This window comes from Magallana gigas, chromosome 5 (assembly GCF_963853765.1).
Source record: "Magallana gigas chromosome 5, xbMagGiga1.1, whole genome shotgun sequence".
Classification (NCBI taxonomy): domain Eukaryota; kingdom Metazoa; phylum Mollusca; class Bivalvia; order Ostreida; family Ostreidae; genus Magallana; species Magallana gigas.
The window spans coordinates 6,763,261-6,786,700 of NC_088857.1; the positions used below are offsets into that span (position 1 = coordinate 6,763,261).

General features: G+C 35.0%; 2 protein-coding genes across 5 annotated transcripts in view; one reads left to right on the plus strand and one right to left on the minus strand.

The window, feature by feature from the left end:
* Positions 1-23,357, minus strand: part of LOC105340520 (uncharacterized) — a 39,712-nt gene extending 16,355 nt beyond the window's left edge. For 2 of the 4 annotated variants that reach the window (XM_066083833.1, XM_066083830.1), the window contains exons 1-17: positions 23,219-23,357; positions 22,971-23,059; positions 22,470-22,576; positions 19,542-19,728; positions 18,931-19,049; positions 18,688-18,813; positions 18,408-18,503; positions 17,323-17,376; positions 17,056-17,121; positions 16,834-16,878; positions 16,380-16,457; positions 15,805-15,930; positions 10,289-10,363; positions 9,539-10,114; positions 9,265-9,438; positions 8,876-9,100; positions 8,467-8,695 (exon numbers count right to left, since the gene is read on the minus strand). In XM_066083833.1, the coding sequence (XP_065939905.1) occupies positions 8,467-8,695; positions 8,876-9,100; positions 9,265-9,438; positions 9,539-10,114; positions 10,289-10,363; positions 15,805-15,930; positions 16,380-16,457; positions 16,834-16,878; positions 17,056-17,121; positions 17,323-17,376; positions 18,408-18,503; positions 18,688-18,813; positions 18,931-19,049; positions 19,542-19,728; positions 22,470-22,576; positions 22,971-23,059; positions 23,219-23,231 (2,385 nt within the window). In that variant the 5' untranslated portion in view covers positions 23,232-23,357. The remainder of the gene's footprint in view (positions 1-8,466; positions 8,696-8,875; positions 9,101-9,264; positions 9,439-9,538; positions 10,115-10,288; positions 10,364-15,804; positions 15,931-16,379; positions 16,458-16,833; positions 16,879-17,055; positions 17,122-17,322; positions 17,377-18,407; positions 18,504-18,687; positions 18,814-18,930; positions 19,050-19,541; positions 19,729-22,469; positions 22,577-22,970; positions 23,060-23,218) is intronic. The other 2 variants (XM_066083831.1, XM_066083832.1) reach the window with 2 other exon arrangements.
* LOC105340519 (uncharacterized) lies at positions 361-5,563 on the plus strand. Its single transcript, XM_011446616.4, has 3 exons — positions 361-1,106; positions 1,823-2,676; positions 4,487-5,563. The coding sequence occupies exons 2-3, from the start codon at positions 2,411-2,413 to the stop codon at positions 5,151-5,153; spliced, it is 933 nt and encodes a 310-aa protein (XP_011444918.3). The 5' UTR covers positions 361-1,106; positions 1,823-2,410; the 3' UTR covers positions 5,154-5,563.
* Positions 23,358-23,440: the final 83 nt, after the last annotated feature.

The following is a 23,440-nucleotide window of genomic DNA, read 5'->3' on the forward strand; positions in this document are numbered from 1 at the left end:
ATGATAATGGTAATGTATTGAAAAGAGGAGGGTTGTTTAAAGGGGGCACCTAGCTATTCTAGTGGTAAAAATTATACAAAGAGTCCATGAGAGAGAGGGGGCTGAGCTAGAGAGAAAGAAAGAGGGAAAAGATACAGAGAGAGAAAGAGAGCGAGAGCAAGAGAGAGAGAGAGAGAGAGAGAGAGAGAGAGAGAGAGAAAGCAAGAGAGAAAGCAGTAGCAGTGTATCAATATCTGTCTCCAGTGGCAATATTTACAGTCAATCATATAAATAGAACACCTTAATGAAGGCACACACAGTTCTAAATAAAGAGCTGACGATATAAGGCCTTGTTATGCTAATACGTAATTGTCATGTAGGACCATGCCAGCTGTTTCACTTGCACACTTCATGTATCCATAGGTTTTAATCTTCATAAACATTTTCAGAAGCCTCCGTGCCACTGCTAAGGTTCAGCAGATAGATCTCTCCTACATCAGCTAGTGTCAATCACGGCACAGCGTCTGCCCCTGGTCAGTCTTAATGGTTACCTGTTTGTTATCAATCATTGCAGAATTACCTATCAGCAACCGCAGCAGACAGCCAGAGCTACCGCACAGAGATACAAAACTTGATCAGTGATTTTTTTTCACCCATCAGAGACACTTGAGACTTGGTGATTTATTTAAAGTTCATAAAATTCAATCTGGATCAAATTAATTGGGATTCAACTTTGATAAAGAGAGGACAGGTTGGCTGGTGACTTAGCCATCAATAACTGCTGGCTTGGACTGTCCAGGGAGTGTGAACTACTGGGGATTTCTAATTTATCAATTACAATACTGTTATGTCACAGTGGTCAGTCTGACTAACCGCTGTAACAGCGGCCATTCTGATTAGTGCGAGGTCCCCTGCTGGCTGATTGGAGAGGACCAATATTCGGAGGTGACAGAACTCTGTCCAGCATTCTCACTCTTTGAGGAAACGAGGTCCCCTGCTGGCCTGTGGGTGAGGTGTGAAAGTCAAATCATCTACTCCCCACCACAACACAAGCTCTTCCCAGGCCCTCACTGAATAAAGGCCAGCATTCACACACAGAGAGCCGCACTTCTCACAGTGGAGTGAACGTAAGTACAGTATTATATCTATGTACTCCATAATTTATTTAAAAAACTTCATTAAATAGATATTAAAAAAAACCTGTTAATAAAAGGAAGTAGATGCTATTTTTTATAGACAAAATGACCTAGTTTATCTTGAAGTGACAATGAACTAGGTCATTAAAACATAGTTTTCTGAGAAAATACCCCATCCTGATAATCTTCTGGCTAGATCATCACAGAGTTAGTGTCTATACTCTTTGACATTTGTTGGATTTTCATCGGACTGTGCTAATTATTAGTTAGCACCATGTATGATTGCTCTATACAGACAGATTAATTTCAATACCTGAATTAGAGGTAATTATCTATGGTGATAATGAACCTTTTATCATATACCATCAAGTTAATTGGGTCAGAAGATGATTCAATTCACTCACTGAAGATGTATTAATGTCATTAAAGGTTTTATATAAATGTGTCAAACAGAATGTTACTTGAAACATCTGGTACACTATTCAGACTAAGAAGCAACTTCTAAGCCTTGAAATCTAAGTATGCTCGTTATCTCTTATAATCTGGACCCACAAAAAAATATGATTATACATAAAGATAGGGTGGTTCAATATGAACTATCAGATTTAAATTTGATATTTTGACTTCATAAAAATTTATGATTGTTCATATCGATAGGGTAGTTTAATATCAATCGTCGGATCAATATTTGATATTTTGTGTTTCAGTTCCTGCCGTAGAGACTGATGTGGGAGTTGTGAGCAGCTATAAAAAGACATCGGGACTGGCCAATGACAAATCTTCATCCCAGGATCAGGAGGCAGTGGTCACGCTTCAGTGAACTCCTAAACACCCCACCACACAATCAGAACTGCTGATATCAATCAGTGAACATAATCGGAGTTAGCACCCCAGCAACACCATTGTTATCCCTGGAATTTACTCCACAAGGTTATACTGACTGCATGAGGCCAGCCTTTGCTCCTTCAGAGGTGTACCAATTATCAAACTTTTTACGGAGTTCATCTAACCCTAGTGATCAGTAGATTTCTGCATTCAATATGTTCCTTTATGCAAGTCATTGACAAAAAATGTATAATAAATAGTGCTACTGGAAAAAAAATTATTCTCAGAGCTGAATTGAGCATGCACACAGGAGGGACTGCTCTTCAAAGACAGTTTTAATTGTTTGTAAACAAAAGGAGATTTATGACAATCAGACCTAAAGACAATGAAGGAAACATAAAAAAAGATTACTATGCATTGTGAGGTATCTATCATTATCTGAGCAGATCGCCACGGATTGTGTAAGCAATATGAAGCTGACCGGACAACAGCTAGTCATGTTTTATGGAGTTATAACACTTAGTGCTGCTACCATGACCAAGAGGAAAGGGAACATGGATTCCAAAGACAGTGAAAACTTGGAAAAGACGCAACAAATTCATTCCAATTGTGAAGAGGCTTTTCCATCTCGAATTTCTCACTGCATCGAGCCCTTCTCTCGAAAAGTCAAACAATATACACACATAAAGCCGGAGAATCGCTTTGTTTACCAAATTTTCATCAAGCATGCTTGCAGGTAAGAGAAATATTTTGCAACTGTACTCCTTTTTCTCTAAATCCCACAGTTCTTATTTTCATAAAGCTATAATAATGACATCATAACACGGAATAAAAAATCATGTCACAGAATGGACTCAAACCCCTAAAAAATTATGATATTTGAATAATTTCTATAAGTGCATATTATAAACGTTTACAGATTTTTTTTGGTTATAAAATAAAAACAAAACCATTGTATTATAGAATTTTGATGGGTTTAATTAATACAGTTGAATATATTTCAATATAATTCATTATTTGTGACCAAAACTCAGGGAAGATAATGTGATGATGCTGACATCATGAACAAAGCTTAGTTTTCTGGACCAGCAGTTTCTTTTGTTCTCAATCCAAAAGCATTAGCAGGCATGCGATGAAGTGTGAGCATGTTCACGGTTGATTAGACTGATGTTTTTCTGCTAATGAGTGCAAGACAGTTGTACGATCTTCATTCCCCTTAATAATCATTTCAGTGTTTAAACCTATAATCAGGAAAAATGATGGGTGCTGAAATACAACCCTGGCCTCATCAAAAATTCAAAATAAGGAATTAAAAAAAAAAACTAACAGCTGCATTATGCATCTCATGAAAACAAAGGTTACACCAAAAATCAATTTAGCATCCACCAGCACTTAAAAAGCCACTTCAGCTTTTTCTAAAACCTCATTTGAATAACAAGTATTTAAAATTAAGCCTCTTAACATGCGGTTAGCTCTGCATCAGTTGTAGTCCCCACACAATTTTGCATAAGTATGACACATTATTAAAATTTCATGCACTACTTTGTGATCGAATTTGATGTAAAGAGAAAAGTGAAACATGTGCTGACTTCAATATTTCCTCCTTGTCAGAATTCAAACTCAGATGACAAATAACTTGTAATTTGGAATCATCAATATTCATGGTGCAAATTCTTCTTTTACTTGTAACACGTTTCTGGAAATGACAATTTTCTTGAATAAATCTTATTAAAACATTTTTTTTAGGGATAAAATTTTAAGGGTTCTTAGCAACCACAAAACACAAAAATTCTACAGGAAAAGAAAATGTGATGGATTAGAAATTCTAATTATTACTCTAGAACAGCTAAATATGTCTGAAAATTAAAAGCACTAAATCAGCTGCTATGAATTTTATTGTGACATCAATTGCATCAACTTGTGTGATGTCTCAGCGTTGAGCTTATCACATCTGGCTAAAAACTGATCCGTGATTTCTAATGACAGAAGGACAGAACAGAGGGTTAAGTCAATATGATCAAAATAGCTGCCATAATAATATTGACCACTTTGTTCTTTCCAACTCCCTTCATAACTCTTTGCAAAAGCCTCTGTAGCAATTTAGAAATTCATCTAATTTCCTCAACACAAAATAATTCATAAAATAAAGTGAAAAAAATCTTAAGAGAAAACTGACGCCCTTCGATTTTTAAATCATTGGTCAGACGAAGAAAGCATACTACAAATAGAAAGTAACCTAGTGAAAAGTTATTTCAGTTCCATGTTCTTTGATAACGAGGGAAATTGTGCTGTTAATACCACGCTACTATTCTGGCACACGCTTTGTCGTCATTAAACATTCCTAACCAGTGATGGCTTCATCACATTCTTCCTTGTTCAGATCATTCTGTTTCCATTCCTTTTATCTTTAACTATTACCTTTATCATCAAGAACATCCTGTTTCATATGCAATTTTATTTTTTATTAGTTGCATTACTGCACTGTAATAGATAGAACATATTTAATAACATGATAAATACTCATGCCTTTTAATAATTTTTTCCAGGAAATACAAGAAGATGCTACTGTGTGTCCATACATATCTGACGAACTGTCCCACAAAGCTGAGCTACAGTGTGGTCCAGCACAGTCTGAACCAGTCCTGGGTCCCAGTGGTCAACCAGATGTGTGACATTAACACCAACTCCTCAAAACAGCCAATCAAATCACACACAGACCAGACAACGGGACCAGACTCGCACAGCGGTACCACACCCAAATCTCCTGTGTATCAGATACAGAACGATTTACCTTCAGCTAAAAGCATATTATCCCCTACCTCAAAGGAGGATGCCCAAGACAGTATATATAATGTGATTTTGGACCGAATTATCTTGCCAGAGATAGTCATTGACTCAGGGGTACCTGTTATTTTAAATTCCAAAGACAACAGTCAGAGAGACCCTGGTTCAAATGACAATATTCATCATACATTTGTGGCTGCAGACTCTCAGGACAAGCCTGGAGGGAAAAGTCTCTTCTACTGGATGTACATAGTGATAGGAAATAGTGCATCAGCAAATCAAGTCCAGTACTCCATGGGACCTAAAGGGCATCACAGCCAGGGGACAGCTTCCCTGTCCTACCAATCCTCGGCCAGCCCAGTGACTCTCAGTCTACTGTGCCTACTCTGGCAGGTGCTTGTGACGGTGTATGCACTCTGCTCCCATTAGCAGAAATTGAATTATCTCCCTCGAAAGAATTTCCACTTAGTTCTGGACAATGAAACATGGCAAAATGTGCAATAGTTATAACACATGTTATTCTTTGTGGCGGGTTTGATAGAGATCAGCGGATTCTGTCAGTGAATAGAATCAGCAGGGGAATAAACCTGTTACAGATACAGGTGACTGCCTCCTTGGTTCTATATATCATTATAAAAATGGCTCATTTCTCTGTGTTTTTGTGGATCTGTCTGTGATGAATTATGATATTCTGTCTAGAACTGTGTATTTTTTGTCCCCTTGTGTAATTTTACTCAACAGGGTACTGGAGAAAAAAGTATTATATTTATAAAAATCAAATTGTACATAATGTTGTATATACGTAAATGTATATAAAAAATAAAATCATGTTTCATTCATTTCGCTTTTTCTTCAACACACATTTTTTGAGAATTTGTGAAGGTTTTTAAATGATAAATGGCATTATGATAAAATCAATGAAAAAAATTGGTAATTTCTCCTTGAACTTGTGACCTGTTGGAACAAAAGGATAATTGTGTGTATAATGTTTCATATCTATATCAGAGACTGGAATATGTTTTTCTCCCTTTTATCACATTAGGAAATATTCCATTTTATCCAATCAGAAAATTCCCTTTGTATTCAAATACCAAGGGGGAGTCAAATAACTTCATAGCACTTCATAGCTTGTGGGATATATTTTGTACCAACACAACAAAACAATGAGTCATGTATCAGAATGTTACTGTTTATTTGGATTATTTAAATCTCCATCCCTATATAATGTGCCCTTCTATCCTCCAGTCCTCCCTGCCAGAAGCCAAGTATGAGTAATTACCCAGAATCAATTTTCACTGTAAGGCAGAGCCTAAGGCAGCTGTATAGAATGTCTTCCTCAATTCTCTCTCTCTCCTCTTTCTCTCTCTAAAGAGAAGAGGAGAGAGAGAAGTTTCAATGAGAAAAGAGTCTACATTACATGGCACAAAATCAAATCAATCAGATTGGCTAGACTTTAAACAAGTTATTACTGGTGTAGAGAGACACAGACTGGAGGCAGATCCCCCTGAAGAGGGCATCAAAAGAAACCAAATCCCGACCGTGGTGTTGTGTGGGAGGATCCAAAACATAGCTCTACATTCATACCCCAACAATTCCCTGAACCCCCATACAGTGCCACACTATTTCTGATTTTCTAATTGTTACTAGTGTGCTTGATTAAAATACCTGTGGATATAGACATTCTCTGCTGATGATACAGCTTCTGTATTAAGAGTTTATGTCATGTGCACTCCAGCACTATCTATCTATTGATACATCATGGCATTTTACGATATATTAAAGCTCTGTGATGAAGAACTTCTACAATCTCAACAAGTGGATTTATGTAACTGTAAAGTTGTCCAATATTAGTTGAAATCTCTTGAAAACCTTTTCTTGGGTTTTTAATGAGATCAAAATGACTGATTATTAACTGTCTATAAATCTCTGCATCCATCATCAAATAGAGAGAATAAATCACTTGATTCAGGATTGAAAATATCTCAGATATCTCTGATATCTCTACGGAGTGAAAGCATGACAATCAGCCAGGTGTGAGCCCTTTATCAAAGAATCCCAGAAATATCTCAAAACCCACAGGGTGTCAAGTCTACAGCAGAGATGTGAAAAAGTTATACAAGGATCTCTCTCACTTTACTGATATAACACTGTGGTTTTCTTGGAGAAAGGAAACCAGGAAGTGACACGCCCATTTCTGCCATTCATCAGGGGGGAGGGATGCAGACAGTAGCCAGCAGGCCCCCTCTGGGCCTCAACAACTGCAGCAGTTGGCAGCCCACTGCTCCTGCTGCCACTCATTATGTCAGACAGACACCCTGCTACCGCAGGTTTTTGGGGAGAATTGAAATGCATTCAGACAATACATCAAAGATCGCTTCTTCTTCTCCCATTCATGAGTTTTGCTGAGTTCACAATTCCACTCACCAAGAAGCCAAGAATGCAATGCTTAGATTTCTCAGGTTTTTTTTGTGATATGGATTGAATTAACACATTTCTACAATGGCTATCAGTTTCTGATAAAATCTTTTTGTGTTAACTGTCAAAAAAAGAACATTGAAAGAAAGATAACTTTGTTACAGTCATAGTAAAACAGCTAAAAAAATCTTTACAAATTATACAGATGTTCAGTTTTCAATCTGTTACATAGCCTTAGTAGATCTTATGGGATTAAAGTCATGAACCAACTAAATGTTTGGTAAATATTTGATAGCCTTTAAATTAATGAAGTATTTATGCTTATATTCTTGTATGACAAAACTTTTTTCCCAGCTAGGCCCTTTGGAGAGAAGGTTTTGTTTGCCCATAATAAATTGACATAAGCAGCCTATATTAATTCTATATTACAGAACAGATACTGCTTTCACTCAAACTTTACCATCTTAGTATGTTCTGAATCAGTCACTGGTTATGAAAGAAGATGAAATTGAAAAATCAACTACAAGACCATTAAAAGTCCTCATTAAAAAGAAATTGCATACACAGTTGAACTTTGATATCTCGAACACTAATATCTCGAATACAATGGATATGTCAAAGTGATTTGTAAGTCCTAACCACTTATTTTTTAAGTATTTTACTCTTGATATCTCAAATACTCGGATATCTCGAAGTTTTTAAACAATGCCATCTAGTTCAAGATAACGAAGTTTGACTGTATCAAATCAATAATGATTTGTATGCCTAAAGATTCACTTTTATTTTCATTCTCTGGTCTATATGACCCAGTAACTAGATCTACCAGTGCTGAATATATTGCTTATCTAAGGTAAGAGACTGGCATAAATAAGCCAGCACTACAAGCTGAGGTAGTGAATTTCCACCCAATATCTGAGATAAGATATGGGAACACCACAACCAGAGGGAGCAGAATCCGAGTCTCATACAGAATGATTAATGCTCACACTCAAATACATGTACTTGTTGTCTTTATGATAGTGTTTCTCCATATCTTCACAGATTTTTATATATAATCTTACAACCCGTTTTTCAATACAGACACACTCAATTGATATATATATATATACTGTAGATTCCTTATCCCACGCGAGTACTTAATTCCGGGATTCAACCGTGTCCGAAAAATAAAAGTGAGATTTTGAAATTCGCCAGATGTAATTCTAAAGATTTTACGTTGTTATTAATTCCTCATGTTTAATTAGGAACACACAGTATATAATGTGTGCAATTTGTTCATGTAGGAGTAGATTCTATAATGGCTGTAAACAATGGAATCAACACTTACCCTGGCCTCAATGATGTCTGGGATGGCGGGGAGGAAGTCCTCGACGATACACTTGTACAGGTCCCGCTCACACTTGACCTTGCTGTCCTTTAACAGCTCCGCCAAACCTTCCCAGTCATCCATGTCCACACAGATCAGGTGCCATCTCACGTTGGGATTCAGTGGTCTCTTGGGAAAGGGCTGGCGTTCTCTCTTCTCAGTGGCAGTGGCGATTTTCTCTGTTCCCTCACTATTAAAACAGTATTAGTTTTGAAACCTTACACAGTCTGAACCAGCAAAATCTAGCATGCGATAAATAACCACATCTCTGAAAAATACTCATCAAATGCATGTTAACTTATGGAAAAATCTATATACGCCAAATATCGTAAGCTCTAAATATCAAATGTTTGAAGTTTTCTTGATTTACCTGATGACATCAATACTGTTGGCCGTGGCTCGAGCCCGCAGTTTTCTAGGTCCTTCCTCCCCTGTACTCCCTTGATTGTCCTCTTCATCAAGAGCTGCCCCCTCCTTTGGATCTCCCATGGTTTCTGATCTCACATCATCTACGTCTAAGTCTTGTTCATCATTCTCATCATCATCAGCTTCCACTTCGTCATCTTCCCTCTCAATGATTGATTCATTTTTTCTACTTTAAAATAAACACCACGAAAAACAATATAAAACTAATTCAAATGCTATAAATTATTTAAAAAATAAAAAAAATTGTCCAGTTTTAAAAAACACAGTTTGAATTGAGGTGCATATTGCTTTTATCATTTAGGAAAAGAATTTATAAATACAGACATGTCATACCCATTTTCTTGTTCTTTTACATCCAGAACTTGTGAAGAATTTGGAGCTGATTGTAACTCACTTTCATCATTTTCTTTAATTTCTTTCTGATTTTCCAAACTTATTTCATCATTTGTCTCAATTTGTTCATCTATTTCCATTCCTTCTTCTTTTTCTATATTTCCATTGGCACATCTGCAATGTACAAGTATAGAAAATTAATTTAAAAGACCAGTTAACATTTCAAAGAATAAGGGAATAATTGTTGCTCCTATTATCATTCAATGATAACTACCTTGTTTCCTTGCTGTCTTCAGCTTCTGGTTTACTATTCTCAACCTCAGGTTTGCTATCCATAATTTTCAGTGTGCTATCCATAACTTCTGAGTTGCTATCTATAACTTTGAGTTGGTCATCCTCAACTTCCAGCTGGCTATCCGTAACTTCTAGTTTGCATTCCCCAGACATTGGCTTTATATCCTCAATCTCGGATTTGCTATTCTCCACCCTTTGCATGGCATCCTCTACTTCTGGATTACTATCCCCAGCCTCAAGATTACTATCAATGGCCTCCACTTTACTATCCATGGCCTTCGCTTTACTATCCATGGCCTCCACTTTACTACCCATAGCCTCCTCTTTACTATCCATGGCCTCCACTTTACTATCCATGGCCTCCACTTTACTATCCATAGCCTCCTCTTTACTATCCATAGCCTCCTCTTTATTATCCATGGCCTCCTCTTTACTATCTCCAGCCTCCAGTTTGCTGCTCTTGCCCTGCATAGCCCCTTCCTCTGGCCGAGGCCCGCTATCTTCATTGTTACACACAGAAGATAGTTTAGAAGACTTTGCTGCTGAATTGTTGTTTCTAAATCCAAAAGTATGTATACAGTTACAACATAAAATTTGCAATCATCCAGTTTCACATACAACTGCAATAAATGTTGACAAAGGGAGATAACTCACTGAATTGTAAAGAATAGCTAAATAAACATATCTTGAAACATGTATATTGTTTTTAATGATAACTACTATATCTTACCGGTTTTTATTGGCCTTTGGTGGTCTCCCTCGTCTACCAGATCTGGGTCTTTCTGGGGTCTCCTCCCGCGTAGTACTACAGAAACATAGGAATGTATGTCAATACACCAATCTCCCACAAACACATAGCTTAAAATATATATAGTCATCACAGGTATGCCCAGCTTATACTCTGTGAATCGCTCCAACAAGTTTAAAGATAGAATATTATGAATTATATTGTATCACACAAAACTTCAGTCTTGTATGTGTGAATAGTCCTGGAGATTTTTTTTTTATTTTGCATGCTGAAGTGTAATCCACTTGTCTCCATTGAACATTTCATAATATGAAGAAGGATGCTTTGGTTTTGGTGCTTCAATTTCCATTCAATGCCATTTAATGAGATTTTTTCCCTTTAAATAAATTTTGTTGATTGATCTCCATTTTTTAGAAAAAATCATTATTAAAACCAAAAACACAGGTGTTATTTTCTACTTTCTTTCAAGAACAAAGCTATTAACCCCTCCCATTCTAAATAACATGTCAATATTTTGATCTAACAAAGTATGGCACTAATGACACAAATTATTTCTTTCACTCTACATACTACAGATAATTAAGGTCTTCCGTTTCCAATGGAAGACCTTATTGTTTTTCTTAGGTTTCTTCTTCCCTATTATTATTATTTTTTTCTTACAAATTTTGTGCACCCCATTTCTCAGCAACTATTGATTTGATTTTCATGAAACTTTCTGATCTGATAGGTATTGATCTTAACCTTGTTGCAAATTTTTTTCATTGATGACGTCACTTCCGTTTTTGAGATATAGTCGATTTTATGAATTTAATAGGGGTATTTTGTCAGTGGAACTCCTCTTTAACTATTTCAGATATAAAGTTGAAATTTTCTGGGTTGGTAGACAAAAGACTGAAGTTGTGCACGAAGGTCTTAAATCATTTGTATCTTGAATAGCGCCGAAGCTCGCCTGGACCCAAAAATTGAGATTTTAAAGACGCCACAATTTTTTACGGTTTTCTTTGTTTATTTTTTGAAAAATATTTTGTTAAGACATGTAATGTAAACAAGAGGCCCATGGGCCACATCGCTCACCTGAGGAACAATAGGTATGATAAAGTCAGCTTAATGGAGTCATAATACAATCTGGACAATGTACATTAATACATGTAGATCCTGTATAAATAAAATCCATTTTTCCCCCTTGGAACTCGGATAGCCCTGATTGCTGAAAATATTTACAAGAGCAGACTTTAATCACCGCTCCTGCACATATATAGGGACTCAACGTTATGCAGGCAGGGATGACCGCACACCTACGCAACTCAACAGATACCAACGTTAATGCAAGCAGAGATAACGCAAGCAGGGATGACCTCACACTTGCGCCAACAGCTCAACCTAACGCAGGGAGTGCCGCACACTTGCACTAGAAAGGCCAGAACACCAGCAGGGATGACCATACACTAGTGCTCCGCCGCAACCACCACCAATACAAGCAGGTATGACCGCACACTTGTATCAATGCGATACAGGGCAGAAATGACCGCACATTCTGTATCGTTGGTTAGAAAAACACGAAAATTAGAAAGAGCAGGGATGTCAACACCCTCAATCTCTCCGTACCTGTTCAAGTTTAACCCCAAACAGTCACTCGTTGCAATGCAATAGACACTGTCCCTATATATGTGCCAGCCTAAAATAATTCATAGTATCTAAAAATTGGAAATCAAAAATAAACAAACTAATCCAGCCTAACCCAAAACTACTTATGCAGAACAACTTATATACATTGAATATTTATTATTGTATAAAAATAATCATCACATTAATTGGTTAACAGTGGATGCATTAATTAAAATAATCAAGAATCAATAAATCAAGGGCAATAACCCAAAACAGTAATACAAAATGATTCTAATGAAAAAATAGCTGCCTGCTTCAATTTTATAGTCATATCACATGTTGAGTATTGCAGTTCTCAAAAAGATCCTTTACAATTGTTTATATATGGGATATTTAGCTACATCAAACTCTGAACCTTCTTGTGAGGCCGAAGAATTGTCCTGGAGCCAAAGTCTTAACAATTAAAAAGAATCATCTTGCTGATTAGTTTCTGAGAAGAAGATTTTTAAAGATTTACTCTTTATTCCTATGTAAAACTTTAACACCCCCCCCCCCCATGTGGCCTCACCCTACCCCCAGGGGTCATGATTTTCACAACTTTGAATCTACACTACCTGAGGATACTTCCCACAAGTTTCAGCTTTCCTGGCTGATTAGTTTCTGAGAAGAAGATTTTTAAAGATTTACTCTATATATTCCTATGTAAAATTTTAACCCCCCCCCCCAATGTGGCCTCACCCTACCCCCAGGGATCATGATTTTCACAACTTTGAATCTACACTACCTGAGGATGCTTCCACACAAGTTTCAGCATTCCTGGCTGATTAGTTACTGAGAAGAAGATTTTTAAAGATTTACTCTATATATTCCTATGTAAAACTTTGACCCCCCATTGTGGCCCCAACCTAACCCCAGGGGTTATGATTTTCACAACTTTGAATCTACACTACCTGAGGATGCTTCCACACAAGTTTCAGCTTTCCTGGCTGATTAGTTTCTGAGAAGAAGATTTTTAAAGATTTATTCTATATATTCCTATGTAAAACTTCGACCCCCCATTGTGGCCCCACCCTACCCCTGGGGGTCATGATTTTCACAACTTTGAATCTACACTACCTGAGGATGCTTCCACACAAGTTTCAGCTTTCCTGGCTGTTTAGTTTCTGAGAAGAAGATTTTTAAAGATTTACTCTATATATTCCTATGTAAAACTTCGACCCCCCATTGTGGCCCCAACCTAACCCCAGGGGTTATGATTTTCACAACTTTGAATCTACACTACCTGAGGATGCTTCCACACAAGTTTCAGCTTTCCTGGCTGATTAGTTTCTGAGAAGAAGATTTTTAAAGATTTATTCTATATATTCCTATGTAAAACTTCGACCCCCCCATTGTGGCCCCACCCTACCCCTGGGGGTCATGATTTTCACAACTTTGAATCTACACTACCTGAGGATGCTTCCACACAAGTTTCAGCTTTCCTGGCTGTTTAGTTTCTGAGAAGAAGATTTTTAAAGATTTACTCTATATATTCCTATGTAAAACTTCGACCCCCATTGTGGCCCCAACCTAACCCCAGGGGTTATGATTTTCACAACTTTGAATCTACACTACCTGAGGATGCTTCCACACAAGTTTCAGCTTTCCTGGCTGATTAGTTTCTGAGAAGAAGATTTTTAAAGATTTATTCTATATATTCCTTTGTAAAACTTCGACCCCCCCCATTGTGGCCCCACCCTACCCCCGGGGGTCATGATTTTCACAACTTTGAATCTACACTACCTGAGGATGCTTCCACACAAGTTTCAGCTTTCCTGGCTGATTAGTTTCTGAGAAGAAGATTTTTAAAGATTTACTCTATATATTCCTATGTAAAACTTCGACCCCCCATTGTGGCCCCAACTTAACCCCAGGGGTTATGATTTTCACAACTTTGAATCTACACTACCTGAGGATGCTTCCACACAAGTTTCAGCTTTCCTGGCTGTTTAGTTTCTGAGAAGAAGATTTTTAAAGATTTACTCTATATATTCCTATGTAAAACTTCGACCCCCCATTGTGGCTCCACCCTACCCCCGGGGGTCATGAATTTCACAACTTTGAATCTACACTACCTGAGGATGCTTCCACACAAGTTTCAGCTTTCCTGGCTGTTTAGTTTCTGAGAAGAAGATTTTTAAAGATTTACTCTATATATTCCTATGTAAAACTTCGACCCCCCATTGTGGCCCCACCCTACCCCCGGGGGTCATGAATTTCACAACTTTGAATCTACACTACCTGAGGATGCTTCCACACAAGTTTCAGCTTTCCTGGCTTTCTGGTTCTTGAGAAGAAGATTTTTGAAAATTTTTCTCGAAATTTTTCATTAATTTCTAATTATCTCCCCTTGAAAACGGGTGTGGCCCTTTGAATCCCCTTTGCCTAAGGATGATTTGTGCCAAGTTTGGTTGAAATTAGCCAAGTAGTTCTTTAGAAGATGTTGAAAATGTGAAAAGTTTACGGACAGACAGACGGACAGACGGACGACAGACAAAATGTGATCAGAATAGCTCACTTGAGCTTTCAGCTCAGGTGAGCTAAAAAGGTAACTATTAACAAGGGCTTTCATGTAAAATCAAAAAATAGGGGCTCTTTGCTGAGGGATATTTTTTGATAGATTATAAAATCAAAAATATTTATCTTACTGTAAAGTACCCACACAATATAAAGAATTTTTCATGTCTTACGCAATTAGGGTTTTTTGGGGGTCAGAAATTCAAATCTTTGATCATCTATATCTGTTAAAGGAAACATATTTTGATAAGCAGTATATAAGAAAAGATGCTCAAAATGATGTACTCAACAATATTCAACCCTCAAAATTTTGTCAAATGGCCCCGATAGGGGGATAAAGGGTCAGCCCCTAAAATATTCTTTCTCAGATATCTCTAGAACGATAACAAATTTGTAAACACTTGTTGAACAAAATGTGTGTAGTTTTTAGTGACCTTTTACTTAATACCAAGAAAAAGGGGCTGACCCCTAAAATTAGGGGACCAGAGGGCTCTAAAATTTTTTTTATCTATAGCCCTTTACTAGGAAGTATTTTGTAATAGGTTATAGAAGCAGAAATGTTTATCTGTTATGTACCCATACGATATAATGACTTTTTCATGTGTTACGCAATTAGGGGTTTTAAGGGGCCATAAGTACAAAACTTCGATCACATATATCACGAATAGGACTAATATTTTGAAAAGCAATATAGAATAAAAGATGCTTAGAATGATGTTTTTAACAATATTCAACCATCAAAATTTCGTTATATTGCCCCCAATAAGGTGATAAGGGGTTGGCCCCTAAAACGTTCTTTACCAGATAGCTCAAAAACGGTAACGAATTTCTAAATACTTGCTGAACAAAATATTTTTAATGTCAAAAGACCTTATATTTGATGTCAACAAAAAGGGGTTGGCCCTTCAATTTTGGGGCGAAAAGAGCTATGAAGTCTTTCCATAGCACTTTACTGAGAAATATTTTGTAATATGTTTATGAATCAAAAATATTCATCTCACATTTATTCAACAATAGACTATACATATTTTCTTATGCCTTCCGTAATTAGGGGTTTTAAGGGGCCAGAAGTCCAAAACTTTGATTACTTATATCTCAAAAGGAACAAATATTTTGAAAAGCAATTTAGAATAAAAGATGCTGAGAATGATCTTCTAAAATATATTCAACCATCAAAATTTTGTTATGTTGACCCGATGAGGAGATAAGGAGTCGAATATAAAAAACAAGGTGATATTCCCTTCCAAAAATCGCGCGGAAGACCTCCTCGTTGCTCAAAACGAGATCGTGTCTAGTTCTTTCTATGTTTTACAGACACAGTTTAGAATATAACGTACAGTTTTTGTTTCCTTGTGCTGCCCCCTCGTGGGGTGCTGTTCTCGGTCACACTGGATATGGAACCTTGTCTAGAAGATCTCGGAGTTATACAGTCATCCTCATTTTCTTCCTCTATTCCAGAATCACTAAAGGAATCAAGTTCAGTTTCATCATTTTTGTTTAATAAAACACGTCTAAAAGCACTTCATCTGTTTAAATATGTCTTGAAATATTCTTACAGGAGATTAAGAAAACCTACTTATTCCATACAACAGCTTGGAAATAAAAACACTAACACTAATTTTTAAAATGAGTAGAATGATATAATATAACTTAATACAGAACTAGTGTTGAACATAATTTTTCAGTACACTACTGTACAACAACTGTTATTTGCATGCAAAGAAATTGCATAAAATTCCCTTGTCATCAAGAATATTTCTCACAGTGAACCAATTCATACATATCTTAAATTTTTAAGTTTAATATCTCAAAGATTAGTAGTCACAAACCATTTAAACACTTTTCAATCCAAAAAAATAGTTGTCATGAATAAAAGTTGGTGTACAATATATGGTGGGTGGGTGGGGGTTACCTGTTAGCAGCCTTCTCTACCACGGCTTCTGCCCTGCTAGGTCGACCTCTCCGACCTGACCTCACAGGGGTCACCGTCCTGGTCACCAATCAAACAGAATTAAAATACAGTAAAACCTGATTACAGAGAACATGCTTACATTGAATGCACACTTACATTGAAGCGAGTTTCACTTCTTCAGGTCATGATATCTTAAACATTTTGGCTTTTACATATTACATTTAAAGCAAATATAAATTTTTCTTCCCTAACACTTTGCTATTACAAAAATGTAGTGTGTTTATTGCTATAAACTGAATAACTACTTGATAATAATATCTTGTTAATTGAACTTTAGTTATACATCAAGAAATATACAAGAAATACATAATGAAAATCAAAAGTTTGGTCCACTAAACTGAGAACCTAAATACCCTTAAAGTTTTGAAACTTAGTACGATACTGTAAATCCTACCTGTTTACAACATTCTGCTTTACAGCTGGACTTTGATCATCATCACTATAAAATTCAACGGCATATATGAATACAACTTTAGAGTATATTTGAATTGGAATTTGCACTTTTAATATGATTATTATTGTGTACAAACATTTGCTTTGAATTTATTAACCTTTTTAGAAGATCATTCTTGGTCAGAACTTTACCTGCATATGGAAACTACATGTGTTTATTTACCTGTACAGCGGACCTTTCTTTGTCAAAATCCTTCCACGGCTACTTCTTCTTACTTCTGGTTCTTTTCTTTAAAAATAAAAAACAAAAAAAAAAATGTCAAAAAGAAGCAGCAAATTAACTTATGTGAAGAAAAAAAAATTATGGTTATGCTGTTTGAGTAAGAATTATCAATTTTTTAAATTCTGAAATTCTTTGTTACTGCATCATTTCATACATATCATCAAGACTCTAATGAACAATATGGGAAAAAATGTACATATATATTACCTTTCCTTGGTTTCTGTAGCTTTTGGTCTCCCAGGGGTTTTAGCTTTATTATTCCTGCATGCACAAAATGAGGTACACTCTTAAAGGTGCATGGTAAATACTATGCATGTTAATATTTTCAATAATAACTTTGTTTCTGTTTAAGGATGACAAACCAAATTCACTTCAACCATAGTGATTTTCATGAAAATTTTCTATTATTTAGAGTTATTTAGAGTTCAAAACTAATGAAAATATAACATACAAATTAAATTAGATTTTTAGTAGGGGCCATTTCAAAAGTTGTTTTTATTACTGCTCTTCTTTCAATTGAACAAAACGCAGAAAAAAAGAGTTCTTGTGAGAGAATATATAAATTTTTAAAAAATTCAGGAATAGATTTTGTATTCAAAATGAAATATGATACTAATGATTTGATGATAAAATATCATTGATAACATGATCAAGTTATCAACTTCGTTTTTACGGGGCTCATGCCAAGGTGCTGTGTATTTTTTTTTTTCTTAAAGTTTTCATGAAAAGTCTATGAAAAAGGTTGTGAACATCATTTTGAGGTTGATTTATGAAACAAATTAACTATTAGAGTACGTGTGCTGAACATTTTTTAATGATAAAATACTTCAAAACTTAAACACAGGAACGGTTGAACTCTATTTTCAATATGAGTTTTGAAGCGAATCAGAATGTAAATGATTTGTTCACTGGCTCAAACTCTGTAAATTTAACTAATCTATGCAGATGATTATAAATAACTTGAGCTCATATAAATTTCACTACCGTACTGTGACATCCCCTAAACAAATGTTTGCATGTTTAATAATGTTGAAAAGCGTATTTTAGCATGTTGAAGTTTAGCAAGATCAGCCACTACTTGCACTATATAGTATATTGATGGCACAGAACAGCTATATATTGCATCATAAGCCATTTTCATTGAGTTTTAGTTATTGTGATGTAATACTGAGAATTTGATGCTCAAACAGTCACTCATTTTAGATGCGTGATATATATGCACAAAGCAAATTAGGTCTGTTGTTTCTTTAATTGGTGTATTTGTCCATTAGTGTGACCAGATAATATTGTACCTTTTCCCACGAGGTGTTGACTTCGGCGTTAGTTGAGACAGACTGATATCATCCTCAGAATCAGATTCTACTTCTTCCTCTGAATTTTCATCACTACTTAAATGTTAATTCAAATATAAATGAACACCCCTTACTAAAGGCAGCAATAAAAACACAGTTATATAATAGACAATCAATAAAGAAAAATTTATATAAAATGAAAAAAAAACTTTTTGAAAAAATTCTCATCATTTTGTTGTAGAGTAAGTAAAATGATTAACAACTGTCTCATTAGTCCCACCTTTCCTCCTCCTTCACAGCTTTCTTCACCTTGCGCCCACGTGAAGTTTTGATGCTTTCTTTTTCCTTCTTTTGCTTCTTTTTATTGGGTTCCTTGGCTTTCTTTTCCTTTTTCTTGGCTTTTTGTCTAAATGATTGAGTAAAAAAAATTCTATATGGCATCAGCTAAGGAAGTTGATAAAACCAATCATACACAATAACATGTACAGCAAATCTCATTTACAGACAAAGATAGTTGACTCACTTAATCTCTTCAGGCTCTGGGTCTTCTTTATAGAGCCTACTCCCATAGAAGTACCAGTACTTAGCTCCTACAGAATCCTTTCCTAAAGGTTCTATCCTCATATTGTCTCCATCAAACCCCTGAATTAAATCATACAGCATTTATGAAATAAAATACCCTAAAAGCTCAAACATTTACTGTCAACAAAACTTAAAAATTCCTAAACCATTGAACTGCCTGTTTAACCAAAATTTCACTTCAGTAAACAGCCCAAGGAAGTTCCTTAACTCTTTACCAATTCACAGTAGCCTGTTTGATTCCTCACACCATGGTAGGCAGTTTCCAACAATAGAAGTAGGTATTGATAAAAATGTAGAGGTAATAATTTTTAACAGACAAATTATGCAGGAGAAAATGAGTTGTGCACTGTATCCAGCCAGAAATGAATGAATTGGTTAGTGCTGCTCTGTAAACACACCATCTTCATTACGCTTATAGGAAGTGTTATTTAGCTGAATCTTTGTGACATTCTGATTCACAGAAGACAAGAAAGATATATATGTACTTAAAGTATTGCAATCAACAATAAAACATTAGGTACAGAAATCCTTCTGACAACAAGCAAAATTTACCTTCAGCTGATCCATGATATCGGTAGCATCAAGTCTGTAGTCACACAAACACTGCAGAATTTCTACTTTTGTTCTCAGTGGCAGGTCCTTAAAACTGGAGTCAGCAAGAGGGTTGCCCTCCCTTTTCTCTAAGATTTCCCAATTGTACTTAAATGTGTCCTTCAGAAATACCTCACAGTTAAATGTTCTAAAAATGTAACAAATTGATGAAAGTTTATTACAAATAATAGAGGAAATTGTCTTCTCTTTTCTTGTTTAATAACAGTTTGTCTCTTCCCATACCAAACATGATTTATTTGTAAAATTATTACATATATGTATAAGCTTAAACATGAAAAGTTCTATGCAAATAGAGTAGCATGTTTTTATATGATATAAAATCCATTTAATACACAATGTAACGAAGAAAAGAGTATAAACTCAGGGGTTTTCCTTGCTTAGTTTTGGGTCCGTTTACCGGACCCATTCCCAATCCAAAAATTACCGATATTTTCCCAAATCCAGATCCATTTTTCCCAATCAAGTGTCAATAATTTTAAATATCAGAACATGTTCTGCTGGTATTTGAAATGCCACTTCAACAACTTTTGTTTATTACTGAGGCCAAATAAAAAAATATGTGTGGTTCCGGTAACATCTGAAAAAAAATAAGGGTAGGTAGGTAGGGATTTTTTTTTTTTTTTTTTTTTTTTTTTATATTTAGAAATGTATGAAATGATTCTCTTAGTACTGCATGTACCAAGCACTGCATTGCAGATGGCATTTGTATTTAGTGAGATAAATATACTAAATTAAGATTGGTAGAGAGCATCTAGCTTTTATTACTATGACACAAATATTTTCAAATAAAAAATTAATAAAAAAAATAATTTCTGTTTAAAAACAACATGAACAAAAAAGTATTAAATGTTTGGTACTATATAATTATAAGGCTGGGACGATTCAGAGTTCATTTGATTTGGTTCGAATTTGATTCAGAATACTATGATTTGTTATTTTTTCTATTCGTTTCAATTAAACAAAGGTCAATCTCAATATTTCTCATTTTAAATTAAAAAAAATTATTTTTACCTTGCAGATTCCATATAAATTCAATTTAGGGCCCAACTGAGAGCAAAATTTTAGGGAGATTCACTTCTATCTATTAGAAAAATAGGTAGAAGCTTGAGAAATTAGGGAGACTTCCATTTCTTGACAATAGCATAATGTTAATAATGATATACAAAGTTTAAGTCTTTAATAATTTAGATTGGATAAGAAACAAGTCAATAAAAACTAAAACAACAATCTAATTTTTTTTTTAAATTATCCAATTTGTTGAATTTAATTTTTTTGATGTATTCATACATTTTATATATATGAAATGTTTTGCAATTGTGTTAGCTTAATGACAAATAAAATCAGTCTTTGTATTTTAATGTATTTTGGAGGTATTAGTCCAAATCTTTGACCCAATTACAACCGTTATGCAGAGGACCTTGAAAATAACTGTTAACATATTGTTTTATGATTATTTCAGCATTAATTTGGCAGTGTTATAAACTAATTACAAGCTACAAACTAATTATAATAAAAACACTAAAAGAAATAAACATCGGTTAGAATTTTCAACGCGCAGTATGTGGTTGCATCACTCGTATTTATATTGGCCCCTATAGATAAGACAGTCGCAAGTTGTCTATCACAACAGGGGTTAACTGTGGCTGTGAAAACGCCGTTTGAAATTGATAATTATCCATTTTTTTCCCTATGGGTTTTATTAACTCAGAATACAGGGTGACTTCAACATCTCTTTCGAAGGAAATTCCGGCAAAGTTACCGATCAAAAAGCGAGCATGTCACCCCCTAGGTTGGTCCTAATTTATTTATTGTGAGGTACACATGGTACAAACAGTTCTTGATTTATCTTCTTTTTATTAATCAACTGATAGGAATCAAAAATTTTCCACACTAATTGGAGGCCGTCATTGCAGTATTGGAGCCGATGACGGAAAGCGGGGAAAATTCCGGAAAATTTTTAAAATTGGCAAAAAAAAAGTTTAGGGTCGGGGGTATAAAATAGGGATGGTCAGGTGACCGGAACCACAGGTTTTTATTATTTGGCCTCAGCATAAATAATGGACCAACTAGGGGGTGACTTCCCTGACACATTTGCTTTCCGTAACTTCACCAGAATTTCCTCATACTGTGCATTGATTTCAACCGATGTTAATTACTTTTATAGTGATGATTTTTAAAATTGGTAATTTATAATTAGTTAATAATTGTGCGAATTATATGCTAAAACTATCATAAAATCGTAAATATGCGTTATTTACTAAACTAAACAGTTTCTCTGTATAATGGTCGTAATTGGGTCAAAGGGTATACTAAGGACTAATATCCCCAAATGCAAATATCATTTCCATATTGCAAAGACTTATTTTATTGAGTGTTTGTCAATTGGCTTACACAATTAAGAAACATATTATCAATAAAAGGTAAAAATGCACAAATTTAATTAACTTATACAAATTGGAAAACTTTTAGAAATTTGGAGAAAAAGGGTATTTTCTTTTAATCTTTCAATGTAAGCTTCAATTCTATTTCAGTAACACTTATTACAAAAATGAAGTTTAAAATCTGAATATAACATTCTTACATCATAAAATAAATTAAGTCTTCCAAAGTTCTCACTAATTTCTGTGGGGAGAAGAAATAAAGTAAAAAATTTTGTCATAGGCTGGTCCTCAAAACTATTACGTTTTTTGTAATTTTCCCAATTTGAATGGTTTACACGTCAATTTTCCCAATTCCACGGACCCTGGACCCAGTTTAAAAAGTAGGAAAACCCCTGAGACTGCTAGAAGGTAATGATCACAATGCAGCAAATGTTAACTTAAATTTTCTTAACAATTGTTGCAAAACTTAACTATAAAAGATACTGACTCAATATCTTCTCTTCCATAGTATCCTCTCAGAAGTTTGCACATCAAATCGGTCAAGAAGAAGTTGTTCTCCTCTCTAGAGGAGTCTATAAGAGCTTCCTCCAAGTCCTACAACACAAGGATCAAAACAAATAGCGATATGGAAAAAGGATAAGATGATAGGTCAAAATGACACAAAATATATTATCTACTGATATCCTTTAATTTGTAAACAAATACCATGCTACTTTCACTTTCTATTTTCTGTTTAACTTTGTAAAACAAAAATCTTCTAAGGGAGATAACTTTCAAAGCACATTTTGATACAATAGTTTTCTTTTCTTTAAATGAATCAACTTCTAGAATGCAATAGTAACTATTTCATAAATTTATTTAAAAAAATAAATTTTCTGTATTAATTTGCAAGAAATCAGGATTTTATAAAAAGTGAAAGTGACGATGTGAATATCTAAAAAGTGCTTTTGTCATCAGATACTTGTACAAAATGGAGTGAAGTATTTACCTCAATATCAAAATCTGGCAAGTCAAACGCTGATCTAAACAACGAACAAAAATGCGCAATACATGGAACTTCCCACCAGGACTGTATCTCTGTAAGCAATAAATAATCGACATTGGGTCGTGTACAGAAAGACATCACTTATATCCGTCTTTAATGTATTTAACATGCATTTGACTTAATCAAATCAATAAAACATTTTACATTTAACATTTTCTTATATCAAATCATCGTCTACATTCACTACTTACCCTCCAAAGACATGGTTATGTTCGGAGAATCAGTCCTTTTTTCATGCAATGCAATGGAGGTCCGTTGCTTCTCGTTTATGATAACTCAAGAGAAAATACGAAGAAAAATTGAACTTCCGTTTTCTCTCTCTAGGCTATTGAAAATTGAAAAACTGTGGAAAACCTTGTGATAACTTTTTCATGCATGACACACGAATGATTACAATGCATTGCTAAAAAATC